This window comes from Corvus cornix, chromosome 2, assembly GCF_000738735.6.
Source record: "Corvus cornix cornix isolate S_Up_H32 chromosome 2, ASM73873v5, whole genome shotgun sequence".
NCBI classification, from domain to species: domain Eukaryota; kingdom Metazoa; phylum Chordata; class Aves; order Passeriformes; family Corvidae; genus Corvus; species Corvus cornix.
The window spans coordinates 47146814-47174739 of NC_046333.1; the positions used below are offsets into that span (position 1 = coordinate 47146814).

General features: G+C 38.7%; 1 protein-coding gene across 5 annotated transcripts; it reads left to right on the forward strand.

Moving 5' to 3' along the window:
* Nucleotides 1-1907: 1907 nt before the first annotated feature.
* On the forward strand, nucleotides 1908-27452 carry TRA2A (transformer 2 alpha homolog). Of its 5 annotated transcripts, XM_039570048.1 has the most exons (9): nucleotides 1928-2127; nucleotides 10531-10842; nucleotides 11122-11255; nucleotides 12803-12968; nucleotides 16433-16621; nucleotides 24778-24893; nucleotides 25418-25525; nucleotides 26233-26300; nucleotides 26478-27452. In XM_039570048.1, the coding sequence occupies exons 4-9, from the start codon at nucleotides 12936-12938 to the stop codon at nucleotides 26486-26488; spliced, it is 525 nt and encodes a 174-aa protein (XP_039425982.1). In that variant the 5' UTR covers nucleotides 1928-2127; nucleotides 10531-10842; nucleotides 11122-11255; nucleotides 12803-12935; the 3' UTR covers nucleotides 26489-27452. The 5 variants fall into 5 exon arrangements, with proteins under 5 accessions (XP_039425964.1, XP_039425968.1, XP_039425972.1 ...); XM_039570030.1 differs by lacking the exon at nucleotides 10531-10842 and having other exon boundaries at nucleotides 1908-2127; XM_039570034.1 differs by lacking the exon at nucleotides 10531-10842 and having other exon boundaries at nucleotides 1908-2127; nucleotides 25421-25525.
* The last annotated feature ends 474 nt before the right edge of the window (nucleotides 27453-27926 follow it).

Genomic DNA, 27926 nt, shown 5'->3' on the forward strand with positions numbered 1-27926 from the left:
CAAAATTAAATATTTTGCAGACCTAGATGACAAGGCAGACGTTTCCTCAATACTGCCTTCTTTACCATTGCAAGATAATTTACTCTTTAATTGATTATTTGCTTCCGAATCACCAAGGAAAAAGAGCAAGGGCTGGCATGTACAGTTCCAGCCTTCCATTTACAACAGAAGCACGAAACCATCAACATAATTTATGGTCCAGGTAGGAAGAAACACAAACCATTCCTGTAAAGAATGTATGTCAAGGCTCTGTTAGAACCTCAAGCTATGGTGACCACTGGCTACCAGTGTTCATGTGACATCTCCACTGGGACAAAGCACCTGTTGGAAACCCAGTGCTTTCCTGCACTGACAGAGCAAGTTTAGCTGCTTCATCATCTTTGGAAATTTTCTGACTTAAGGAACTACATCCTTTGTCTCAAATGTCTGCAAGGTATGAGCAGCTCTAGCTTTGGTGCATGCTGGAGGAGGAAGCACCAAAACTGCACAGGACACAGGAGCAGGGAAACCTTTCTGAGGTGACTGAGCAGAAAGGATAAAACTTTTAACAAAATCATGGTTAAAATGCAGTTCTCGTGATTGCAAGTCAAAATTTAGGCCTTTGTTTCATAGAAGCAGTCAAGACCGACTCCTGTGACTTTACCTCCACGTGTGTACAACAATAAAAGCAGCCCTTCAGCTTTGCATATTAAATATCCTCTTGCCATAACAAAACACCCCTCATGATGTGGACTTAAACAAATTCATACGGTTTCATAAATACATCTATATAAATGATCTTCCCCACACCGCGAGACCAGAACCCCAGAGAATGTGCTGGGGGAGGTGGGAAGATAAGGGGCAAGGCTGGTAATTTTCATGGCGTGCAGGAGCAGTCCTTGTAGGAGAGAGGAGGAGGCCTTTGGGCATGGAGTGGCAGGAGGGGCTGTCACGTGTTGCCCCAAAATAGGTTCTTTTCACCCGGTGTGCAAGAGGCCAGTCCGCACACAGAGTCGAGGTATTTGATTTATTTATAGTTCTGCACAGAAAGGGGTGCTGGGTGGGAAATCCACAAAGCCATCACTACGACTACCAAAACTTTTCACTATTTATACATTTTAGCAAACAAAGGCGTTAATGTTCATTGGCTACAAGTTACCTCGTTCTCTTACTAATTAGTATTCTACCTTCTATTGGTTAATTATTCTCTCGCTTCTCATGCTAATTCGTCTGCATGCTCAGTCTTTTCTTCTTTTGAGTCGGTGGGTTTCTTGAGTCGGTGGTCTGTGAGTCGGTCACAGACCTCCCCCTGCCGGAATTACGTTTTACCCAGTCGGAGCTGGTTTCAGCACAGTTGCCGAGTTGCCTTTATTAGTTTCTTCCTTATCTTGGGAGTTGCGCCAGATGTCCTAGTGGTCTGTAAATTCTGCATTCTTGGTATCCACTATCAGTGGCACGTCCTTCTTCCCAAGCTCTGTTAACCTCCCCCTAGGTCTGAGATCACTGAAGCATGTTGAGTCCTAAACCTTGACCTAAAGCAACTTTACCGACAACTGATTTGTCTTTTTAACGCCTGGACATCACTTGGAGCTTGCTTGTCACCTGCCTATTTCAGGGATTAAATCTCTCTTCTCACTGATTAGGCTTGAAAGCTCACAAATATCAGACATCAAAGAACATCCTTCTTAAGAACATTTGTTTGCATATTCCACATCTCGCAGCAACGCCCGCACACCTGGCGGGGCGGGGCGGGGCGGGGCGGGGCCGGGCCGGGCCCGGGGGCAGCGCGCTCGCTCCCGCGGCGGCGGAGGCGCGCTACCGGGGTGGCGGGGGCGCGCATGCGCGGCGGGTCTCCCCGCAGCGTTCGTCGCTTCCTTTGTGAGGGGCGGGCGCGGCCCCGCCCCGCGCGCGGTGCCGGGCGCAGACGGAGCGGCCGCGGCGGCGCCATTTTGCGGCGGTGCGGGAGGCGCGGGCGGGAGGCGGCGGTGGTGGTGCCGGTAATAGCGGCAGTAGCGGTAACGGCGGCGATAACAGCGGCCGTGGGTGTTGCTGCTGCTAATTGGGACTAGCGTCCCCCGTTCGCCCCAGCCCCGTGGCCAGGACTCTGCCGATATGAGCGACGTGGAGGAGAACAACTTCGAGGGGAGGGTGAGTGGCCTCCCCTGCGCGGGCCGTGTTGAGGAGGGGATCGGGCCCGAGGACGGTGGGTGGCGGTGCTCGGCAGCCTCGGGCCTAGCGGGGGTGGGGGCAGCGCAGCTTGGCTCTAAAATGGCTCCTTCAGGCGCTCGAGGCTTGCCTGGGCCGTGGGTGACGGCCCGCGTCCCTCTCAGCTGCCCGCGTCCCTCTCAGCTGCCCGCGTCTCTCCCTCACACGCTCCCTGCTCCCATCGCCCCGGTGGGGCGCGGGTGCCGAGTCCGCTGCTGCGGGTCGGCCCCCGCCCAGCCAGCGCAGGCTGATCCTGTGCAAACGGCGCTGCTATAGCCCCCGGCGTTCTTCCCCGCTGCTCTGTGTTCTTACCGCTGTCCCGAGCCGCCTTGTTGCCCGCCGGGCCCGGGGGTCGCTGTCCTGCCCGTTCTCGCCCCCCCGGCCGCGGCCGGGCCTCCGAGGCCTCCTCCCGCCCGAAAGAGGAGGGACCCCACGTTCTTTTGTGCGAGGTGCGCGGTCTCTCCCGGCTCAGGAGCTGCCTCGGGCCGGGCCTCCTCCGGCCGCTGGGGAGGTCCGGCCGTCGTTTTTAAACCGTTGAAACTCATCGGTGCAGCTGAAGGCTTCGAACGAGCTGCTGTGGCTTTGTAACCTCGTTAGGCCTGTGTCTTCCCTCTGATGGTTGAGGGTTTTCATGTACACATGTGACAGGTCCCTTCTATTTTCAGTGTTTCTGTGGTTTTGTTTTTGTTTTTCTTAGTGATGATCAGGGCAAGCAGGAATTAGAAGCTGCTTGAAACAGGAACGAACTGTGTGCTCCTCCATCTCAATTTACTTTCTTTTTTGATTTTGCGGAGGTTTGTGGGTTTTTTTTTGTTTTGTTTTGTTTTTTTTGTTTTGTTTTGTTTTGTTTTTTGGGGTTTTTTTTGTTTGTTTGTTTTTGTTTTTTTTTTTTTTTGTTTTTTTTGTTCGTTCTTTTAAGAGATTCTGTAGAGGAACACCTGAGCATCTTCTTGGTGACTCTTTCTGATGAACCAGTGACAGCAGCCTTGCAGTTACTTTTCTGGGGAAACCAGCAATAAAATTTTAGAAGAATGGCATTGTGTTCCAAAAATTACTTTTACATGACTATTGTTGCCATTTTTGTGGTGATAAAAAAAATTCCATAGGCTGCAAGTTCTTTACCTAGCTATGCAATAACTGCTGCTGCTTCCTCGCATGAGGTAAACAAAACCTGTTGTGTTGGTTGCTTGGACAAAAGGTGGCTGTGTAGCTAAACAATATTGGGGTAAATAAACAGATCTTTGAAAGGGAAACAACTAAGTTTCAAAAACTTGAGCAGTGAGTATGCTTGGTAGGCTTGGGTTTTTTTTAAGATGACGTCAGTCTCCCATTTTACAGTCCAGATTTATATCTTGAAGGATGATTTTCTTTTCTGTATTTCCACAGTGGGTTATTGTTAGGAAAGAAATGATGTTAGGTTAATTGTCAGAATTTGGTCTTGGGTTCCTTGATGGATCTGTTGTTCATGTTACAAAGCTGTTACAGCTCTGTAATTCCAGTATTTCTGCACACTGCCTCCTGCCAAATGTAGAAGTAAAATGTTTCGAGAGTACGTGAAGTCCGAAAAGTCCTACAGTAGCAGTTTCTGTGACTTCTGCTTATCAGTTGTTCCTTTTTTTTTCTTTTTTTCTTTTTTTTTTTTTGGTGATGGAAAATTTACCTGTTGGAAAGAACTGCTGGCTGTGTTAAGTCTTCATTTGGAAAACTTTTGTTTTTGCTCCCTACACTGACATTTCTAAATTGGTGTGGCAGAACTGAGCATAATGGCAGACACTTGATTGATTTCTAGTTTTTCGGTTCTACTGAAGAGCATTTGTTTGTAAGCATTTTTATTTTTCTTTTTCAGTAATACTGCTTTGTTGTGATGGTAGTCGAATACTTGCAATAAGAAATTGTATTTTAGATTAATGTTGTATGTTTCATTTCAGTTGAAAGTGCTCAAGAGGCATAAAATGAAGCCCATGTAACTCTGAGGCTGTAGTGTTTAGTCTGCTGTTTCCAATTGGATAGGACTCTGTCAGGCGCTGATTGTCCTGGTGTTTCAGTTTGCTACATCCAGGCACAGGGCACCAAGAGCAAAAGTTTTCACTGGGAGAAAGAACTGCAGAAACTGGAAGAAAGTTTGTAAAGAACCTGTTTTCCTGGAAATTGGCACAGATAGCAGTTCTGAGTACCCTTTCAATTCTTCCACCCCCTGTCAGTTTAAGTGCTAATTAGTGTGATGTGCTTTTAAAAACTAAATTCCAAAGGAGTAAGGGAGTTTTAAGTTTAGTTTAGGGTCTTTTATATTTTTTCTATGTAGATGCATATTGTTCCAAAAGCACTTCGGTGAAAGTTGAGTATGATCAGAATTATTTTAGAAGCTAATTTTATCATCAGTGAGATACTGCCCACTTACATGCTTTGTCTCTAATTTATGACTTTAAAATCATATTAACTAATCTGAACAGGAAATTGAGAGTAATTATGGAAATAACTTTCCAATGAAATTGCTTAGTTTGCACTCTTTTAAAACTTCCGTTTCTAAAGTATTGGGTAAAATCATTGTAGATCTTTTCCTTCTCGAGCTCACTCCTTTATTGACCTTTTTTTTTAAAGCAAATATTAATCAAATATGCTCAGACTAATCAACATCTGCTCTGTTTTTGTGTCATTTTGTTTCACCTTTAATAAGTTCTCTATTAAGAATGTGGCTGATTGAACCGAAGAGAGCCCCCCCCCCCCCCCCCCATTGTAATTTAATGGAAAGAAACTGACAGAAGAATTAGATATATAGTGGATGTGGTAGAGCTGAGTTTATGGACATTAAGAAGAAAAAGAGATTTTAAGTTGTGCTTCTTATCCAGTGACTTGGTTTTGGAAACATCAAAGTAATCTATCACCATTGAGTGCTTCTTATGAGCAGATTAGACAAATTCTGTCACATGACAGGCAACTTTTGCTTCCTTTCATATTTTTTGTTATTTTTAATAGGCTGTTGTTTATTTAGTGTTCAGTCTGTGGTGCGACTTTAGATGCTTCCCAGAGCAATGAATAAGAGGGAGTCTGAATAAACCTGCACTTCAGTAGCGCGGCTTGAAACTTTGATTGGGTTGCTGGGGGTTTTTTTGAGCTTCTGGTAACATTTGATTTCTGCAATCTTAAAAGTTTAGTAGTTTTTTACTGGTATTAATGTGCTGTTCATCTAAATGGGTAAAACATTTTATCAGAACAAAGGTAAAATTCCATTTTTTAGCTCTATATTGATTGTCTTCTTTCTAATGAGCTGCCTTCTCCTGCTCTGTGCAGGATCTTACAGTGAGATAAATAGTATAATGTAAAAAATACTTCAAGAAATACATGTTTTTGCTTGTGGCCCATCTTGTTGAAGGAAGTGTCCGTGTTTCACAGGTATGCAAATGGCTTTTGGGTCAGTTTAGCTGTGAAAGTGCCTTATATTTGCTTCATGAAGTTTGGATTTAAATACTTAAATACTTATGGAATTACCTAACTAATCAACTTTGAGATGATTTCTTGGGGGGAAAAAAAAACCAACGATGTCGGGGTCGGGCTTGCCCAGCTATTGTATTCCATCTCCTGCGGTGGCAGTCTGCCACCTCTGTGGAAAGGAAGGCATGTTGCTTCCCATACCTTTTGAAACACAGGCACAACGGAGTGCTAATGCTCAGGGGTTCTGCATTTGTTTGGGGAGTGTGGTGATCACCTTGCAGTGTCTAATGACCAGTGCGGGAAACAAGAGTTTTTCTGGAAGTCCAATTTTTATTTTTTGTTGTTTTTAATCAAGCTTAATAACTTCTGGATTGTTCTGGATCTTGTCAGCTGGGAAGACTGCTCCTTTTGAACACAAATTCTTTTTACTGTCTTCCATGTGTGGTAATGGAGTGACTACAGAACCCTCCCTGAAGAGGTGTATTTTCAAGACTCAGTGAGAAGATTAACTTGTAATTTCAAAAAGTTTATTGCTGAAGCCTCTTCTTTTTTCTTTCTTTTCATAAGTGGGATCATTGAGAAATACATAAGTTTGCTTATGTTAGTAACTTTTAAAATATCCATGTCTTCAAGGTAGCAACTTCCGAGATGCTTTTTATACAGAAGCTTATTATGTGTACTATTGTAATATTTATAGAAGAGTAGCTAATTAAGGGATTCGTTTTTAGTATAGTGACAGATAATAGTATGAAGCAGAAAGGATTTAACTTCTCTTGTGAATTTCAAGGAAAGTTGGTAGGTTCCTGTCAAAATGTAATCTTGTCCTTATAAGTGAGATGTCAGTAGCTTAACAGTTCTATCCAGTGAATGTGGGCTGCTGCTAAATTCATGTTTCTTTTTTGACTGCTTACATTTTTCTGTCCCCTTTTAATAGAGTTTGACTTCACTTATTTTTTTAGTTTGGGTAGGAGTTTTTAACAGGATTTTTGGAAATGGTATTGCTAGACTACTTGTCCTGTCCTTTTTTTCACCCCAGGTCAAATGAATTTCACCTGAAATTTCTGTGTGATTTAATGATTTTTTTTTTTCCCATTTCCCATGCTTTGCTGTAGAAAGCTTAATTTAAACTTACATCATTATTTTTAGTTAGCATCTTGCTCTAAATTTTGTTAGCCTTTCAGTCATACTTTGAAATTGTAAGGTGGGAGTTGAGGTAAGGCATGACACGTTCAGGAGAGAAGAGTAGCGTGAAAGAACGGGGTTGTTTTGTTTGGTTGGTTTGATGGGGGTTTTGGTTGGTTGGTCTGTTTGTTTTGTTTTGTTGTGGTTCCTCCCCATGTCCTTCATCATACCTTCTCTTGATGGGTGGAAAATGGAAAGAATACTTCTTCAAGACTTCTGCAATTCTCCTCTGCATAAAAGTGTTTTTAATGCTTTTAAAATAATAATTATATTGGAAAGTAGAATTTATTTTGAAAGATGCAAGGAATTTAAGTGATAGATAGAACTTGGATCGGTTAAACAGTTTTACCAGTATGAATGAAATACATGGACTGACTGATGCCTTGCTCAGATGGATCATCTAAAGTTGTTGATAGTTGTTCAGTGACTGGGTGTGTGGGATCATGGAATAATGGGGGAGGAGAGATCCTTTCCATATCACTTTGGTTTGTTATTCTTCCTGGGAAGAAAAAAGGTAACAAGGATTAAAAATACTTCTCAGTGCTCTCTTTAAGTGCTTCTAGCTGTGCATTTTATCCAGAGAGTCAGTAACTGAGGCTGCAAACCTTAGATTTTGTGTTTGTCTATGATTTTGGCTCCAGCTTTCAATTCTTGGTGAATCATTAGTCCCATTTCCTGGTGTGTACTTGAGGAAGCCTCTACATCTTCCTCTGAAGAAGCACACTGTTACAATTGAGTTGGGGTTTTTGTAATTATGGGGGGGAGTAATATTTTTTGTTTAGGTGAGGGGTGGGGTTGGTGTTTTGGGGAGAGGTGTTTCCTGGGAAAAGTGTTATTATTGGCAGATACAGGATTTGTTTTGAAAGGGGAGTCTGATCTGAAGAATCTTACAAAGCTCTGTTTCTTTTCCTGCAGGCTCTAGTGACAGCAAATCGAGGTAGTTTAACATGGGGATAGGGAATTCCCTGCCTACAAGTTTGTAAGGGTGAAAGTAGTGACTGGATAGCTGCATAGTAAAGCCCAAGGCATTAAGATAGGTACTGTTTTGTAGGAAGGTGGTGGGATGAGAAGCTGAGCTTAAGATGAGTCTCATCTGTGGCCCTTAAATGACTGAGGATCTTTAGAACAGAAAGATAGGAAAGTGCTGAGGAGCCAAGGTGCAATTTTGTTCTTTTCTCTCCTACACAGTGTTTAGTAATTCTGTGGTAAGAATGGAGCTAAGATCAGACTGGTACAGAATTGAGAGATTTTAGTGCATTGGGATAATAGAGCTGTCTGTTTTCTTATGTTAAGGATGACATACTAAGAATGTTGAATACTTTTGTCGTATGTATTGCAGAATGGATATAAATAGTTTATGAAGAACAGTTGGGTTGGTCTGTGATATAGACTAATATACAGCTTGCTAATTGTTTAATTATAGTAGGAAGTAGAGGAGAAAAATTCTTTAAGATCTCCCTTTGTGACTCCTTGAAGCTATGAATCCCTTAATCCCTGCCTATAGTCTTGCTGATATAAGTATTACTAGGTACTTTCTCAGCATCATCCTTCAATCCTTAAACTTTTGCAGGTTATTGTGATTCCCTTAGTCTCCTTTTGAAGCATTGTAAGAGTTATAACTAGGTGAACTATGTTGCATCAGAAGATGAGATGTAATTGCTTGCCAATGACAGTGTTCGACTGTTATCAGGTAATCTCTCTTCAGCTGCAGTTTACATCTACAGTTACTTGGTTAAGGAAGTTTGAAATCTCTAAGAATTTACACTGTCCTTTCTGTCACTCCAGTTTTCAAGTTTTATATTAGTGAATGCATTTCTTAAAGGTCTTAAACATACTTCCCAAAGGACTTAACCTATATGAAATTATGTAATATTTGCTTCTGTCAACTTAATACAGCTTTGCTGTCATAGCTGATATTGTTAAAGGCTCTGTGAGTGGTATCATAAGATGCTTCAGTTGAATAGCTAAGGACACTAAGCTGACTTCTACATCGTATGGGAGCAGTTGGGTCCGTGGTGTTTTTGGCCCCTATCAACACTTCTAGATTGTGCAGGACCAGGGCGGGGGGTGGGAGAGGATGGGGGGTTGCCTTTGTTCAAGTTTCCAGAGTTCTTGTTCAAGAATTGATCTTTCAAATGTAAAAAGTATGGACAGTGCAGTATCCTTATGTAAAAGGAGTGTCTGAGAAGGGTGAATTCTTTGTCTTTTTATTGAAGGGTGTTTTCTAAATCTGATGTCACTTTGAATGTTTTTCTTTATTACTGACTGTTTTTACTAGGGAGAGAAATTGGCAATTGTTGCAAAGGATGAGTTATAAAGGGAAGAATTTAGGAGGCTATCAAACATTGAAGAGCACAAAGAGGCGAGGTGATAAAAAAATCATGTTAGGGGTTCTAAGAGAAATTTTTCTTTATTGCAAACAGTGGATTTCAAATGTCAAAACACCAAATCAAATTTGATAATATTTAAAGGCACATAATTTATTTCAGTCAAGTCACGTAGTTAGCTCAGCACACAGCCATCTTCATAAGGGTAACCTGTTATGTAGACCTGATTACATGGTCCACCTGTCACCGCCAAGCATTGAATTTGGCCGTCATTGTTAAAGTTGGCAGGCCTGTCATCCTAATAGGTGACATTCTCCATGTGCCCTTTGTCCTTTTTATTGAGGTAAAGGGGAATGGTAGTGTGGCTGTAATAGTTGTTAGTAATGAGCCTCTTAGGTTCCATTTCTGGTGAATTTACTGTCTTGAAATATGAGGACAGCATCCTCTGAAAAGGACTCCAGCCCAAAGTAGTGAAGAATTTTAACTGCAAAAGAAAGTGCAAATCTGGACATAGGTAGAGTAAGAAAGAAATTGAGAAAAAAATAGTGAGGACAGTCAGGAGGAGAAATCATGCAAATAAACATGAAATGTAACACCTTTGGGAGGGGAACTTGCTATGCATTTTTTCATTAAGTATTTTGTGAAGTTACAGATGTATATAGCATACTATTCTGTAGGGGGTTTTATAGCTAAGCTCCCTAGAAATGCTGTACACTATAAAATGTGAGGAAATCCTAACCTGCTCTTTGTTTGCTTGTTTTGCTAGTTTTTCTCTTGTGTGCCTTACCATGCAAGAAAAAAACCCCTCCTGTTTTTACTTTTATTGGACTGCTTTAACTATACTATTCTACATCTTAGTTTAGATGGATTATATAAGGAAAACAGGGTAACAATGAGGAAGAAAAAGTAGGAAGAATAATAATTTATGTTGCTTAAATGTATGTGCATGTATTATGTGAGTAAGTATGTGCATAGATAGGTTTCGACTGGAAATCTTTGGCTATTCTGTTGAATTGAGAGTGTCTTAGTAATCTAGGAGTAAAATTTGGGATATTCAATACTGAGAAGCACATAGTTAATATTTTGGGGGGGGGAATCTCTGATATCAATACTTCAATATATTTGTGCTAATTAGTTTTTAGTGTATCTATGTATCTTACCAAAAAAATCTCAGAGGGGAGGAGGGTAGCTTTGCAAATACAGTAAAACACTGAGAACTCAGTAAGCTTATTGCTAGAACATAGACACTTATACAGTTTTAAAGATATTTTTTTAAAAAGTTGTTTTATAAAATAGTTTCTTGCACTTTACCTGCTGGCTTTTCAATTTGGTAGATAACATCTGAACTCCAGCAGAGTTTTATAATCCCCACGTGCTTAAATATACTAAATGTTCTTTTTCCATTAAGGTTAATGTTCGTGAAGAAATTGAAGAGTTTTTTCCAAGAATGTGGAAGATAAATCAAGATAAAAGAAGGCTAATGAAAAGTATTAAAGATCAGAAAATTAAAATTGAATGGGGGAAAAAATTGAACAGAAGATTGGTCAGATAGAAGCACTTGAATATTTTTTTAAGGCTATAATGAATTGTTTGAATTGGGGAAGAATACACGAAGTATGAAAAATGAAAAACTCAATGAAGAATGAAGAAAAGTAGAAAGCAAGAGTGAAGTAGAATTAAAAGAATCTGGAAGAATGAATGGGTCCTAGGTTAAGTAAATGTATGGTTTATGTTCCAGTGTCTGTATGATCAAGTTGTAGATGAATTTGCATGATTACTTAGTTAATAGAGAATTGGTGATCTGGTTCAAGCAGGGAACTATTTGAGGCAAGCATACAATATTAACAGTGGGTTAGCAAAATGAAATTTGTTTTGGAGGGTATTGCCTAACCATTTGTTTTTCAGGAGCAATCAATATAATAGAATTACTGTACTTTAAATGTTAGGAGTTAGGCATTTACACAACCAATACCATTTTTAATACTGTCTTTTTTGTTAGGAGTCTCGCTCCCAGTCAAAATCTCCAGCTGGGAGTCCTGCTCGTGTAAAATCAGAGAGCAGGTCAGGATCTCGCAGTCCATCGAGGGCTTCCAAACATTCTGAATCGCACTCTAGGTCAAGATCAAAATCAAGGTATGTTCAGAAAGTTATTCATGTCAACTCAGTGTTACTGCTGTTGTTTTGGTAAATTGATGAAATTTCTCCTATTGTAAAAGTTAAAAACTTTCTGGGATGTATTAACAGGGATATGTTAATTTGCATGTTTGTCCTCATATAGGTGGAGAAAGTTGGGAAATGATTTCATGGGTATGAATAGAAAAAGTACTATGAATAGAAATAGTAACATAGAAATCACAACTGAAATGTGTAGGTTTGTGTCTTCCAGAAGGGAGAAAATGGATTGCATTTCAATTCTGTGAAGCTCTTGCTTCCTTCTCGCAAAATTGTTCCTGGGGGAATTCTTGTGTGGACCTCTCCTTTAGGGGGGGAAAAAAAAAATCCAGTGAGACCTGGTGCAAAGGCAGTCAGGGTTAGATAAAAAGGGTAAGCTCTCTAACTGTTGGAAATATTGAAAAACACTGCTTGTGAATGTTCTTGACACTTTTTCATTGGAGGCTTTAAAAACATAATCAAAAACTAAGTCTTAAATTGGGTGTAGAAAGGTTCTTGATCTATGAGAGTTTTAAGATTTAATTTAAATTTTTCAGTGCTGCACATGTCCTTCTCTGTCCTTTTCTACCCCAAGTATGGATGTGTGGAGGTAAAACTTCATAGCTCTCAGTTCTAGCAGAGCTTGCATGGATCGGAAGAGGAATGTTTTGGGCTTTTTTCTCTAAATATGCCATAAATATTACCTGGTTTATACTACCTATCTTCTCTATTCCATTTTACCAACATACTAATGAAAATGGGGAGAACTACTGAATCTTTCTTTAATCAACCAAGAGAGAAACCAGAAAACAGCATTTGTAGCACTAGAGGTGAAAGAGGAATAGTCTTAAGTTGTTTCTCTTTCCCAGAGACATCAGTAACACATCTTCTCTATTTATGCACTTCATTCGAGAGCAACTGAAAGAGTTACTGTGCTCTGAATTGCCAAAGTTCAGCTAATGTTGCAGTTTGTCTTCTCGCAGTGTTTAGCCAGATGATTACCTGCCTGTTTTAAATTGGGCTTATCGTCAGCAAGATGTGTGCAAAGAAGTGCTTGAGGAGTTAAGCAGGTGTTTGGGATGGTGGCTTTCTGGGGTTTTTTTTGGAGTAATTTTCATGTCTAGCAAACCTTACTTGTAGATACTGCAGCACTGTAGTCTTGCCAGATTTTACAATTTTTCAGTCAAAACAGGTCTTTACAGTGTGGCATGTCTAGTTTTTGTATCACTGTGCAGTTGTTAGTTAGATAAGCAGCCAAGCTGATGTAAGTTTAAACTTTGAAATTCCTGAAAATTGTTGTGAAAATAATCCTCAGTGTATGCCAGAATCACTCTCAATGAGTTTAAAATGGTGCTACTGAGCAGGTTATTGGAGATCCATGCAATCTTTAGATATGCAAGGTAGAAGAAGCTTAATGGTTTTAATTGTAGGGATCATCTGAAAAAAGATTTTTCAGTAGAAAATGTATGGTTTACAGTTCAATGCTTTATGTGCCTATGACCTGACTAAAGGCTTTCTCTTTGTCGAAGATCCAGGTCCAGAAGACATTCGCACAGACGTTACACTCGTTCCAGATCCCATTCTCATTCCCATAGGAGACGTTCTCGAAGCAGATCGTACACACCAGAGTACCGTCGTCGAAGGAGCCGTAGTCATTCTCCAATGTCCAACAGGAGAAGGCACACTGGCAGCAGAGTATGTCATGTTCACAAAGGCTGAGTATCAAGAAAGCAATTGCTGCTTGTATCAGTGTAGTCCAGGTTACCTGCAGGCTGAGCTTGACCTGCTGTCTTGTCACTGGGGGATACGAGAATTGGGTGGGAGTGGGAGGTATGTGTGAGGCAATCTCTGTCCTTACATCTGAGCACTTACTTCTTGGGCCTGCAACTGGCAGAGAAGTTGTAGAAATTAGTTGAAAAACTTTCTATTGCAAGTCAGTATGTGCAGATACAGTGACATCTGCTTCCATCAGCTCTAGAAGTTGAGCTCTTCTGATGCTACTTCTGTTACAGGTCCAAGTATATGTAGTCTTTACAAAAATGAGATTACCTCTGTGTGTGCTGGCAACCTGACAGTATTGATAAGATTGACATGGGAATCCATAGAAGGAAATTCCCAACTGTTTATTTGCTTATAGAGCATACATTGAAGGTTGCTTGTGATTTTATACTTCTGATTATTTAATTTGGTTTACCTTGAAATAAAGCCCTGTGTTTTTAGCTAATACGTAAATCTTTATAATAGACTAGAAAAATTTACAGTTGTGAAAAGGAGGAGCAGTAAGTCTCTCAAAATGTAAATGAGAACTGTCTTTGTATGAGCAGGAGAAAGTATAGCTGCACCAGCCAAAGTACTAATCTTGTCATTTGGAGAAGAGATTTCTCCCAGTGTCCTCCTTTGTAATAGCAGAATGGTTGGGGTTGAAAGGGACCTTTGGAAATCAGGTAGTCCAACCCCCCCCCAGGCTCACCTAGAGCAGGTTGCACAGGATCACATGCAGGCGTCTCCTTCTCTAGAGAAGGAGACTCGGCAGCCTCTCTGGTCAGTGTGTTCCAGTGTTCAGACAGCCTCAAAGAAGTTTTTCTTCATTATTTAGATGGAACTTACCATGTCTCAGTTTGTGCCCATTGCCCCTTGTCCTGTTGCTGAGCAGTACCCAAGAGAGTCTGGCTCCATCTTTGTGATGCCTGCCCTCTCAGTCATCTCTTCTCTAGTCTAAACAGGCCCAGCTCTCTGAGCCTTGCTTTATAAGAGAGGTATTCCAATCGTAGTACCATAGTCCTCCACTCCAGTTTCTTGCCTAATGTGTTTCAGTGCCTCAGCTTCTAGTTTCACATCGCTTCAGGCTGATCTAAATGAGTGTCACTGCACACAGCTACACAGCTCTGCCTTTTCCTTGTTGAGGGCAGTGATACGTTTCTGATCCTTTTAGTTTTAATCTGGTTTAGTCTGCAGGTTTTTTTATTAATTCTGTCAAAAAGCATACAGGGTTTTTTTGCATGCCTATCCTGGTGAAGTGGATCACTAGGAGCAGGTAATACCAATGTGAGGGAGAGGACGAGAGTGCGGAAAGGGCAAGATTCCAGCAGTGCCAGCATGCAGTGGCTTAAGCTGTTGTGAAACAATGTTCGTAGTAGGTTTTTATGGATTGTTGCCAGCATGTAATCACTATGAAGGAAAGAAACATTAACCTAGTGTCTTGAAAAACTGGCAGAAATAGGTGAACTTCAAGCGGGTTAGCCGTCTTTGTGGTGAAAGGTAGAAGAATCCACTTTACTACTTTAGGCAATATTAGGATGCTTTGCTATGTGAAGATGTTTTTCTGCCTTGGACATGACTTTGTGAAACACTATGAGTGTTTTCACAGTGAATTTCTTGGTAATTCTAAGGAGTTCTGGTAGTGTTAAAATGAAACTGAAATCAGACAGATTTGAAATCCCCTTAATAGCAAGGTCCTAAAGACACCAGGGAAATTGGTAGCAATTTTGCCACTTTTCTTTTAGACAGAGCTTGCATACTGGGTTGATGGGAGGCAGTACAAAAACATAATACAAAAGCTGCCCTTTAGTCTTCCACCATCAGTTTAGGCCTTACAGTGGTGGTGTAGTTGGCACTTGGGGTCTGCAGACTGATCTCAGTACTTCTCTTGCCTCAGCAAAGTTAATAGGGTTTAAGTGTAAGAGGGATGTTAAAAAAGGGCAACAGGTGTGGATGTGTGAAGGAATTTACCCAAACAATGATTTAAAAGACAGATTTCGTTATACTCACAGGAGCTTAGTAATAAAATGAGTATAGCTGCCAGTGCAATTGAACTATCAGATAGATAGAAATATGGAGTAAAAATACATATATTGATGTATATAATTTAAAACTTTTGAATTACAAACAGCCACCTCTTCAGCTATAGTGAGGAATTGCAAAAGATTCATGTCTTAAAGCAGAAGTTTGAACTTTGACAAATGCAAAGAAAGGAACTTCAAATATATGAGTAGTGCGGGCGTCTTATTTTCACAACAGGTTCCTGAACAAATGTGCTGAAAAAATAATGACAGAAGATCTAAACCTTTTCACTCTTTGAATCAGGCTGAAAAGCAGGTTCTGAGGCATAAATTACTGTGCACAGATGACTTACCTGAAACTGAAATACAAATTTTATCTGTGTCAACTTCCAGTTGTTATTTTGGCAGAAGCATTAAATCTCTGTGCTTGTTGCTGGTGTTTTAAATTGCTGCATCTAGTATTAAAGGTGCCAGAAGCTTAACTGAAAAACGTGTATTTCAATCAAAATAATTCTAACAGAGGATTTGGCATCAGATACGAATTCTCTGTCATGTAGAGTAATTTTGATCCTAAAAGAGAACTTGTACCTTGTACTATTACATATTTGACTTTGTCTAGTTGAAGTGAAATTTATTAAGTATCCTACATCATGTTAGAGAGTTAAGAGTTTTGCGCTAAGGAAGTATGCCTGCTTTTGGATTACAGTTTCACAGAACTGGCCTTCACCACTTGTTGCTCTCTAGATGAAAGAAACAGGTGACTTTCATCCAGTTTACAAGTGGAAAGATTAACTTTGAAATGTAAATATTGACTTTCAGTGTAATTAGATAGGAAATGCTGAGGGGGAGGAAGTTTCAGTAGAAGCTAGATTACAGTTCAGTTGTCTGTGCTTTGGAGCTCAAGTGCTCACATACACAGTGTGGGCAGCTGGAGGCAGTGTGCACTCTTTAGTGCCTGTGATTGTCATGCAAAAGGGCTGAAGGTGGGAGTTCAGGCGGCAGAACTTCTCTCAACACAGATGTGTATGTGGTGTCTGCCCCTTGTTGGTAATTTCAGTATGAAATACTAATAACATGGCTTCCTGTTGCTCTGTAGCTTTTTTGTAAATCAGAATGCTTAAATTTTATCAACTGAGTTTTTTACCAACATCAGAAGTTTTTCTTGGTCTTTTTTTCTAAAATAAAAACCATTGGAAGTAGTTGCTTTTTTAAATGATCTTACAGTTAGAATGGTAACTGTTGGAGTGTTAAGCTTTGTATTAACCTGTTCAATTTTCTTCAGATCAAATTTGTTTCTAATTGATAATTTTTTTTATATAAGAATTTTTATTTTTTTTTTTTTAACTCAAATTAATTGGAGTTGAATATTTGTGTTACCAGGCTAATCCGGATCCTAATACCTGTCTTGGAGTATTTGGTCTCAGTTTGTACACTACTGAGAGAGATTTGCGTGAAGTCTTCTCCCGTTATGGACCTTTGACTGGTGTCAATGTGGTTTATGATCAACGGACTGGACGATCAAGAGGATTTGCTTTCGTTTATTTTGAGAGAATTGATGATTCTAAAGAGGTAAATGCATGCTTTACTGTTTTTTTCAGGCGTGCTCTTTATGCATTATCTTCATTAATTGTCTAAAAAACCACAAGTTTTTGAGTGTGTATTCACTAGCAGATTCTCACAGTGAGATTAATTTAAAATGCTTTGTTCAAGCAGCATGGCACTTTTAAACAAATGAAGCATTTGCTTTCAGTGTTCAGATGCGTGGACAGATTTTGAGCATAAGCTGTCTATTGAATCACCAGTGAGCACTGGACTTAGAGTTTAATCTGTTACTTCAAAATGCAAATAAATTTTTGAGGCTTCTATGTCAGTAGTATTTTTGAAACATTTTGGAAATTAACTTTTTTAAGTTGTTTTCTGAATCAAAATTCTGGAGATTCCCTTCATGTTTTCTTCTCTTAGGCATGTTGTACGTTTGAAAAATAGTGGGGTTTGCCTTGATTTGTGCCTTAATCAATTGCTTTCCTAGTTGTTTAACAGATAGCTGTTAATAGCTAGACTGAGTTGTTAGTGTAATTGATCTATAAGGAAAGAATCAAAGAATATGAACAGCAGCCTGTGCTATGATTCACCACAATATACAATTAGCAGTAGTTTTTTACCCCTGTAATGATACTGTGAACTTTACCACATTTACTGAAATTTGTAGATAAAGTTGCTATTAAAAGTAAAGACACACCCTCTAAAAAAAATGTCTTTAAGCCTGCATTGTGTGATAATCTCTTTCTTTGGGATAAACTGAGTCACAGACTTCATCTTGTTTATGGATTAATAGGTTTGGGCAGATGTTTCAGATTTGCTGTTTGATTCTGTGTGCATTTGATAAATTTATTTAGAAGGAGATATTAAATATGACTCCTCACTTTATAGATCATTTAGCATTGAAGGCAGGGAGGATGGCAACTCTGGAACCTGTCAGGAGCTGAAAAATAAGAACTTTGATGATACTTGATGATATTTTAATGAAAAAACACAGCTTTGTGGATTACTTGATTGAACTATACTTAGTTCTTGTCTTTGACTTCTGGTGTGATCCAACTGAGTATCAGTTTATGGGAAGAGTAGTCTTTGTGGATGTTTGTGTGTGGTTGTTGCAGGTTAATAGGGGGGAGTAGAAGGACACAAAACTTCCTTTACTGTCCCTTCTATATTTTCCTACACTGTCAGTTGGACAAGTTGGTAGAGAGGTTCATGGGGTGGATAGCTGCGTATCCATCTGTCTTTAATGGCCCACTCTCTTCTAAGTTCTAGCCTTGTATTTCTTCACACGCTGGATTTGTTGGGATTTTGAAAAAGCAACTGTTTTGTAAAATATTTCACATCCAAAATGTTTACACAGTATTCCTTGGCACATTCATGTACCAGTTTTACAGCTTCATATGTCTTTAGAAGTAGTTTTTTCCTGCTTATCATGGGCAATGGTCATGCATGACACCATGCATTTCTTAAAATGTTCCGAGTAAATAGCATGAAGTAATTTGTTGAGTATAAAGCTGTTTTGGCAGATGCTATGAAACTGGAATGCAAAGGAAAACAAAAAGGGATGTTACTTGCATTCAGAAATACAGAAGTAAAGATTAGGGCCTTAAGCAGGAACTAAAATAATTTGGAATGTAATTAAACCCATTTTTCTTTTTCCCAATGGGTTGGTGCCTGAAGAGGGGGAAAGGATGCAAACCCTCCCAACACCTGGAACTTAAATGACTGAAATACTTTAGCAAGAAGGACAGAAGAGAAACTTGTTTATTTGACTTGTTTCATGGGCCTTGAGGACAGATTTGAAGATGGCAATAAGTGGCAGCTGGTACAGAAAAAGAGGAGATACATAAATATAGATAGATTTATAGATAGATATATATATATATATAGCTGTAGGTGTGAAATCTTGTGACAGGCCTTGTAGGAGAATCCTGAAGGAAATGAAGCAATTCTCTGTTTGGATGATAGTTTGAAAAGTTGAATATGCATAAAAGCGATGACACTTAAATTACTTCTGTTCTGAGTAAGTAACTTTCCTCTTAAAAAATAATAATAATTAAAAAAAACTCCAACCAACCAAAAACAATAGCCAAAATCCAAAACCCTCAACAACCTAAACATCTAAATCAAGAGATGAGATGTTGAACTAAATTCCAGTGCTTTTAAAGATCAGTGGATTAAATGAGAGTAGAACTCCACAGAAAAATGAGGATTTTCCATAATCTTCACTATTGCCCTTCAAGAGGGCTAGCGCAAGGAAGCTTCGCAGCAGACAAGCTCTGAAATACAGGTAATACTAAAATTTTACATCAAATTAATTGTGAGTAGTTATTTTTAAACTTTCATAACTTAAAGATTGATCAGTGTCAGTTGTGCGTGGATTCTCTTGCAGCTGAAATCCCTCTTTGTCATCCCTGTTACTACTGCTTTTACAAACTGGATCAGTTATTGCACTAGTTAAAATCTTGCTGTGGGTCTAATTCTGAAACCAAGTGGTACGGTGTCCATATGGTGGTAAAGACATTTTGAGTTGCCAACTAGCTCAGTGTGCTGGAACTCTTAAGACAATGTAGAATAGCGTTTCTTAAAGGTGATACTTCTCAGTGTCCTAAAAACACCAAAGGGGCAGTTTTAAAGTTTATTTTACTTAAACGCTTTCAAAATTTCAGATTATGACACTGTAGCAGCCTTGTTGTTAGCTGTTCATGATCCTCTTGGTTATAAAGAGGCACACAGGCTTAGCTTTTGCTAACTACTAGGCAGAGAAGCTGTCAAAGCATCACAGTAGCTTCAGACATTCCACTTTAACAGGACTGAGAAAGAAGTTTTCAAAGTATGTGTCCAGTCCAGGAGATTACTTGCAGAATATGTTCTATTCTGTTTGAAACTCTGCTGAGGTTAAGATGAAACTTTATGATCAGACAGAAGGTTCCTTTTCCATCAGATGTCTTTTATTGCAGTGGTATAGTGTTTGCAAAATAACACTCGACAGGAATCTTAGGTTTTGACCCATATTGAAGATGCTTGTGGACACTTTCTTTAGTTCAAAGTGTGATAGCAGACAGTAAATGTCAAGGACTGATGGATGTCTAGGAAACTTCTGATGAATGTCTAATGGTTGTCTAGAAACCTGAGGTTTTGCTGTGCCAATGTTCTTGTCTGTGGGCTTGTTCAAAGCCTGTTTTAAAAGCTTCTGTTATTATCTACCTGTTTTTAGAATGGGTATAGTGGGTTTCACTTTTTGTGAAGTTGTTTTGTTTCAAAAAGTTGATGGTTTTTTAAAAATATTTGGTATCGCCTTTTTGCTTGGGTGGTGCAGTGTCTTGTCTTGGCCACCCTTTTCCAAGTCCTTAGAACTACAGGTGCAACATGCAAAGAGCATTATCTGTAAACATCTTCTAAAGATTTGTTTCTTGCTTTCTCTTAGATAGCTTGCAGTATTGGCATGGAGCCAGTGTTGTAATGTTGTTTTGCAATATTTTCACTAAATTATAGAGGATATTCATCTGCCCATCACATAAGGATTTTCTTCCTGTGTTTAAGAGGATCACAAACTTCTATGTACTAGGATGAGAAAAAAATTAAGTTGTTGGGGGAGGATTTGATTGTGTCAGGGTTAACAGTAAGTTGAGATCATGAGTGAAAAGTGCTGGCTGTTCTAGGGACGTGGTTCTTATTAAAGTTACCAGGGATTTCATATACTGCTAAACCAGCTTTTCAGTAGCTCAGACTGTGAAGTGTTAGTTGTTTAAACTGAGGCTACTGTGAATGTACTGTCTGTAGGAGGAATTCATCTTAAGAAGTGTTAGCTACAGCAGCTGTTGGCAATATGGAATTTTCTAATGCTAGTTAGATAGTTAGAAAGTTAGTTCTTCTTCAAAGAGTTTTGACCATCTTTCCAGAACCATTTTCTGAAGTACTGTTCATTAACAATCAACACAAACCATTAACATCATTCAGTTGCCAAAGACCAGAATAATAACAGAGTTTATCAGTTCAGTTTGAAAAACATACAGTCTGTGGTGCAAGCTTAGAACTAACATTATTGAACAAAACTCCCATGGCTTGTTGAAGAAATGGTTTAAGTATTGTTCATGGTATCAAAAACAACCCTTGATATACCAGAAAAGAGCACTAGAAGGTCCCAGATGTTTGGAATTCCAAGTTACAGACTTCTAGAGACTCTGAAATACCATGAAATTGCTAATACTTGCAGAAACATCCAGTTCTTCATTCTGGTTGTCTAAAATCCTGTATTTCTTGACTCTGAAGCTCCAAAGTATGCTTTAAAGATAATACATTGAATCTATCTTAAGCTCATAATTGTATGTGTTTAAAAGTTATCGTTGACAATATTGTAAATTTTTTTTTCAAAATCTCAAACTAGAGAATGTAAATTGAGTGTTGTTCAAAAGTGAAATGGACACTTGAATTGAACTTGGCAGACTGCAGCAAGTGTAAAGATGAATTTCTTAATTTATTAATTTCATCAGAACTTTTTTTTTTTCCCAGAATTTTCTTTCAGTTGTTCTCAGTAAATCCAGAACTGAACGAGTAATCGACATACTGGAGAGGGGGATCTAATCCATTGTGTCTTTTATCCCTTGCTGTACCTGTGATAGAGTGGAGATGATGTTTTTATCAGTGGCATTAAATGCAGTAGGGAAGAACTTCCAGTAAAAAACAAACAAGAAACTCCCCAAAACTACAGTGAACAAAAAAAAAAAAAAAAGACAGTACCTTGTATAGTTATTTTTAAATCATGAAAACACATTTTCAATATAAATCACAATATAAACTGCTCGTGTTTGTCTATTTAAGTGTATTCAGTCTGTATGTTGCTAACTTTGTAGTGATGTCAAGTTGTTGAAGTAGTTACCCAGACTGAAAGTCTTCTTATTTTTCCAATGAGTTCTTGATTGCTTAACTACTACCAGCCACACATTGAAGTTTGTGCACTTAATTAAAAGTTGTGTTTCCAAACTTGTTTTACTCTACATAACTGCTCATACATGTGGAAAACATCATGTAGTGTATTAAATATCAAATGAAATTGAAATCTTTGTTAAATTTAATGCCTTCTGACTTTTTTGAGCCACTGGAGATAACTGTAGTTCAGGAACTGCTCATTTTGTCAAACTAACACCTTATAGATAAGTTTCATTATTATGGATAGTCTGCTGAAGGTTTAAAACTCTAAAACTTCAAAAATGTGATCCAAGATGGAACCTGTGCCGTTCCCAACCCTAATTCTGTTTTCTGACTCCAAACATGTAGATGTGTATTCTAGCCTACAAAAATAATTTTTCCATAGAATTTGCTACAGAATTAATATTATATGTTGATAGGAATGCTGTTTTCTTGCTTACTGTCCTCTTGCAAAAGCCATGCAAGTTTTTTAACAAACAACATTCAGATACTTGGAAAAGAATCCAGGTTGTAATAAAAACAGATTGTTGGCAGTAAAAGACTCCTTAAGAGGGCATTGTGTGTCTTAAGCCCAAATATTACTTGATTTTTTTCTTTAAAAGTTTCGTTTGACCATCTTAAACAGTATTTGAGAATGTCTTCTGCATTGTTAGAGAGAATAGGCAATTTTTTCTCTTTGGCACTTAAATATTTTTAACACAGCAGTCATGCATACTCAAAAACAGCAAGAAAAGGAAACTGAAATTTGTTTTGAATATGACATACAATAAAACTGTAAAATCCAAAATGTTCTTTTAAAGTACTTCAACTTTCAATAAAGCACAGAAATGCCAGTGATTAGTATCACTAATATATTTTCACAGCCTTCATCCAAAATAAATACTGTTGTATCAGTTACGTGAACACAGGTTTTCAGAAAGGGCTTTTGGTCATCTTGCAGCAGTCCTTACCTAATAATGTCAACTTAAGTACTTTACTTCGAAGACCTGAGATGTGCACATTAAGAGTGGTGCAGGGAATCTGGAAACATCTTGGAAGGAATTTCCAGCTGCTAATTACTGAATGTGAGTGATCCATACAATTAATTATTGTAGGTTTTGGCTTTTCTGCATTTGAGGGGTGCAGTCAGAACTGTAAGAGCCTTTACTACTTTTGTATATCTGTTAAAGATTTTATTTATTTTGAATTTTTTAGGTGGCAGTTATTGCTGGCAGTGGCTGAACCATAAGAAAATTAATGTTTTAATATTGGGTAGGGCATTAGACATTATTACCAGGATGTCGGGAGTTCCATGCAGCCTGGTAACCATGAACTAACTAGTCTTTATCCACTGAAATGTAACACATTTCCTGGTATTTCTAAAACAAACAGTCAGGTCTCAAAATTAATTCTTCATTTCTTTTTCTGGTATGTTGCTCTTCCCTGTACTGCTCCCTCTGTCAAAGAACTCTTCCTCTTGAAGAGGTGTTTGTTGGCTTAATTAAATAAGACATGCATGCCAGATGTTCCGGATTTGAGGTGGCTTGTTGTCATCTAGGCTTACTATTCTGCAAGTTGTTGACTGGACTTAAAAATGCCATGAAGCAGAAAATTTCTTACAGGTTAACTTGATGCATCTTCAGAAAGATGCTTTTCATCATAAAGTTAACTTTTCAGCCAGATATTTGCAGCCTTCATTTTTACGTTTGTGCACACATAGTTTCCTAGGATGCATGCACAGATTAATTTAGATCATTGTGGAACAGGATATTAAAAAAAGGTGTTAAGGCTAGGAAACTAAAGCTGAGGAGCATGTTTTAGTCACAAAATATACCTGAGTGTATGTTGAAAGACTTGGAATGCTCTTTCCTGAGCCGTGCAGTTTGCTAGATACAGTTAGTTTTGTACGGGAGCACAAATCACTAGGTGGCGATATAGTATGGACACAAACAGCATTATTAAAATCCAAACTCACTCTCAATAAATACGTTAGTGATCATCAGTCACTTCCAGTTTGGGCACAGCAGTTAAATCATGTGGATGTCAGGTTTCTGTATCTCCTTTATGACTTGTATGTAAGTTCAATAAGGCTCTTGTTGGAGTTGAGATTTTTGAATAAATATTTTATTATTAAAAAGAAGAAAAAAAGAAAAAAATTCTCTGCTTAGCAGCACCTTCATGTTTTGAGCTTGGGTGTTGTTTTTTTGTAGCTAAAAAACAGCAACGTGGTTATGTTCTTTAACTCAAGATTGAAACAGTGTCTCTTTTCCACACATGAAAAATTAAAATAATGTATATTGGACTAAGTGCTGTGCTTAGTGTGGAGAAGCAAGTGGTGTGTATTGGTATTTCAGAGATCCTGTAGCAGCTAATAAAAGCTATTAAAATTCAAAAAGCAAATTTCTAAAAATCCTTTTAAGTCTGGCATTAGCTGTTAAAATTAACTGTTGTGGGTTTGTTGGCGTTTGGGTTTTTAGGCTACTTTTGCATGAATATAATTCTCAAAAGTACGCTGTGCTCCTTTGAAAAACTTACTTTGATGGTTTGAGTTTGTGAAAGGCCATTGTATTGATTCTCAGAGTGGAGAAGCAGGGGCTGGAACACCCAGCGAGTGCGTGCAGGGGCTGCGGGCGGGTCTGAAGGCAGGGGCGTCTGAGCGCAGACCCTTGTGTGTATCACTTAAGCGAGCTGCTATTGTGAGAGGGAGTGGGGAGGAAGGTTGTAATTAGGTATCCATGTAGGCTGAACCCGCCATTTTACTAAGCTCTGCTGAAGTAGGTCCTTGTAAGGGAGATGGCAGGAGGCTGGGAGAGCATGAAATGGCAGCCGACGAGCAGTAATCCGGCCATATGCACCCTACAGGAAGCCACTGTTTTGCACAGCTTTTGAATCCGCCCGGCCCCTCTGGGTCGGAGACGGCGGTAGGAAAGATGCAGTTCTCAGAAAAAAAAGCTGTTTTGACTTTCAGTTTACCTTTCAGATGGGTAAAAGATAAAGTCTGGGGAGAGTGGCCGTGTTAGTAGTTAGGCTGTGCTCCCTTAAGAAGGGATTGAGAGTCGCATTAGTCCGGCACCCCAGTGCAGTCCTGTAACACCACCGGCAGACAGGCATGGGGACAAGAGATGAGCCATTCACCACAGTGGGGCACTAGTAACCAGTCTAAACAAGACAAGTTCAGGGCTTGTTTTTCTGGTGGAAAATAACGTGTTTGTACATAGCCTTCCATAGTTACCAGTAGGTTGCAGATTTCACATCCCTGGTCCTTGTCTCTCCTGCAGGCGATGGAGCATGCAAATGGAATGGAGCTGGATGGCAGGAGGATTCGAGTGGATTACTCAATCACCAAGAGAGCACATACACCCACCCCAGGCATCTACATGGGCAGGCCAACACAGTAAGTTCAATGGATTAAAACTGAGTGCTGGATTCTGGTTGAAGAAATAGAACTCCAGGTACTTCTAAAAAGATTTAGAGTTATGCCAGTTTGTACTTTATCACAAAGTTACTAACATAAAGAATGTAGTTCTGTGGTTCACATACACTCTTAAATTCTACTATGGTTTATCATATCTTTATTTACAAAAATGTTGAAGGAGGTATTATTAAAAAATAATACCCAGCATGATTAATTAATGTATCTTTCGCCTGCTGAAATACTAAGGTGCCCATTTGCCTTTGATTTTGATGGGAATTAGACTCAAATTCCTCATTTTTCTGGGAGTTTTTGAAGGTGTTTTTATTAAAATATTTTGTTTAGCGATTTGTTTTGTGGTGTAGTTTTAAGTGTCTGATTTACTACAAGACCACTTAAAAAAAGATTTTAAATAATTTATATTTATTTATCTAATAATTTAAATCAAGACAAAGAATAGATATATAAAGGGGTTTTTGTTTTTGTTCTTTCTTTTCCCCTAATAGCAGTGGAGGAGGTGGTGGTGGTGGAGCGGGTCGTCGCCGGGACTCATATTATGATAGGGGGTATGACAGAGGATATGACAGATATGAAGAATATGACTACAGATACAGGTACCTACTCTATTTCTGTAAGAACAGTGGATTTGTGGGGAATACTGAAAAGTTACATTACAAAACACGTTAGTCAGTTTGCAGCAATATTCTGCATACATGCCTTTTATGTGTTAGGGCCTCCTTCCCTTAAGTTTTGTGGGATTAAAGTAGTCAGAATCTTCAGTGTTTATGTAATTTGGTTTTTCAGTTGGGCAAGGGGTTAATTTTGCTACGTGAAGGAAGTAGAGAGCATGTACCCCAGGAATCAAGTGGACAGATAAAAAGGGAACTCGTTTTTCTGTGCTGTATATAGAACCAGAGACAGCTGATACACACTGCTGTTTAAAAAGGGATTATTTGTGGATGGGGTTTTTAATGCTTGACATTTCATAACCATCTCGCTGTTTTGAAAGTTATCTGGTTTCAGAGAATGTTGTTCAACAAGAATTGTAGGCATCTGGAAAAGCACTTCATGTGTTTGTAAGGCTAGTGAGAGTTTATTAAATTCTTTGTCTGGGAATATCATACAGTTTTAAACACATCAAATAGAGAAATATAAAAGCATTTGTTAAATAACCATAAGCCACAGCCAAATAAAGCAGAAATCATTCATGGAGGCCAAGTCTTTCAGTGCTAAGGAAGTGGTTCTGTTCTGTAGAAGTGATGTGAATAAGGCTTCTTTCATAATGGATGTTGTTTGGTTTCTTTTTTAATTTCCTTTAAAGGAGACGATCACCATCGCCTTACTATAGTCGATACCGATCGCGATCAAGATCCCGTTCCTATAGTCCAAGTAAGTGAACACAAGTGAATAAACAGAATCTGGCTGACATAAACATTGTTATATGAATTGATCAATGGAAATTCTGAATGTGAAAGCAAAAAAAGCTGGGCACAGTTAAGCTGAGATAACGTGTACAGTTAGTTTATGATTGTGTAATTAGTAATTGTGTTATCTTTTTTTTTCCAGGGCGCTACTGAAGATCAGAAGAGTTACAGTTGAGGACTTGATTTTTAAATACAAAGTTCAGATCTTTAGCATCCCTACTGCTTTCCCTTCCATCTTCCCTTTCTTGTCCTCCTTCCAGCTCTTTCACAAGTCTTTAGTTCATTTAGAATATATATATTTTCAGTTGAAGTATTCCTATTTTCCATCCCTCCTTATTGTAATACTCTTAAATATTGTAATTGTTGTAGTTTTTGTGTAGTAAAACATCTTGAGTAAAATGAAATAGAGAACCCCGAAGTGCTGATACATTTTGGAAGTCATTCCTATTTCGTTTTTAAAACAGTTGGACTCCTGACTAATCAGAAGAGAGCATTGATATTTTTAAATCTTGCATGTCATATGTAGTATACACACTCGGATACTTTAACATAAACCTGCATTTCCAAGTAAGTTGTTAATCTTTCTGTTAAAATGTTTACCTATTACTTTGATAAACAAGTAATGACTTTGAGCCTTTTCTGTAATGATGAATTTGCTTAGATAGTCATGAACCAGAGGATTTTTTTTGTATTTTTTTTGTCAGGTAGTTGCTTTGGGAGTAGACTATTTGAGCTAGAGCAAAATTTGGTATTTAACTGACTGGGAGAATAGATCCTTGTACACTCAAAATTAAGGCTGTGTTTTATAGAAAAAAGTTTTTGGATTGCAATGCAGTGGATAACAATTGAAATTAAAATTGTTAAATTCCTGGGGTCTTTGTGGTACTTGGTTGAATATTTCCCCTTAATTGGCACAGGAGAAAAAATATTTATTGAACATAGCAATTAGTTATATAATTTGCTGTTCATGACAGAAAAAATTGCCAACTTTTTGGTATTGAAATAATGATGGAGGAAGTTTTGTTTCCAATCCTTTTTGAACTTTTGGAAGTATGGATGGAAAAACTTACAGCTACATGTAAACTTTTTTCCCCTCAATAAAAGTTAAGTCCACTGATCTGCAGTTTCTTGTCTTTTGTTCTGCATTTTGTGTCGCTTTGGAATATTGGTTAAACAATACTTGATACTGGGGTATGGGTGATAAAGCTTTTTATCTGTCTTCTCAGGAGCCTTGTCTTTCCTGAGAATCAGTAAGCAGTTACATGGGATGGCTGAACAGGGTTGGGTAGTCCAGCTGTCTCTTGAGCCATCCTTGTCACTTGCTGGAGTTGTGGTGAGATGGTTGAAAGAGGGAAATGCTATTGATTTTGTTTAATTTTCTGGCAAGTGGCTGGTTGAATGTTGATGTTGCCAGAGCAAAAGGAATAGGACCACAAAGCCCTTGCAGGGAAGGCCACTAAAAGAGTTTGTCATGATTTTAAGACGGTAAGTATACGAGATGTAATTGCATTAGCTATTTCAGAGTGTTGGTGCCAGGAACTATTAACGAGTAGTTAAAAGAAACACCAGCACACATCCAACTATCTTAAAA

Excerpts from the sequence above, each read along its gene's own strand:
- TRA2A (XM_039570030.1), top strand. The coding sequence starts at position 2,092 with ATGAGCGACGTGGAGGAGAACAACTTCGAGGGGAGG. Across the intron at positions 24,894-25,417 it reads TACATGGGCAGGCCAACACA|CAGTGGAGGAGGTGGTGGTG; the intron begins GTAAGTTCAATG and ends TTCCCCTAATAG. Across the intron at positions 25,526-26,232 it reads GAATATGACTACAGATACAG|GAGACGATCACCATCGCCTT; the intron begins GTACCTACTCTA and ends TTTCCTTTAAAG.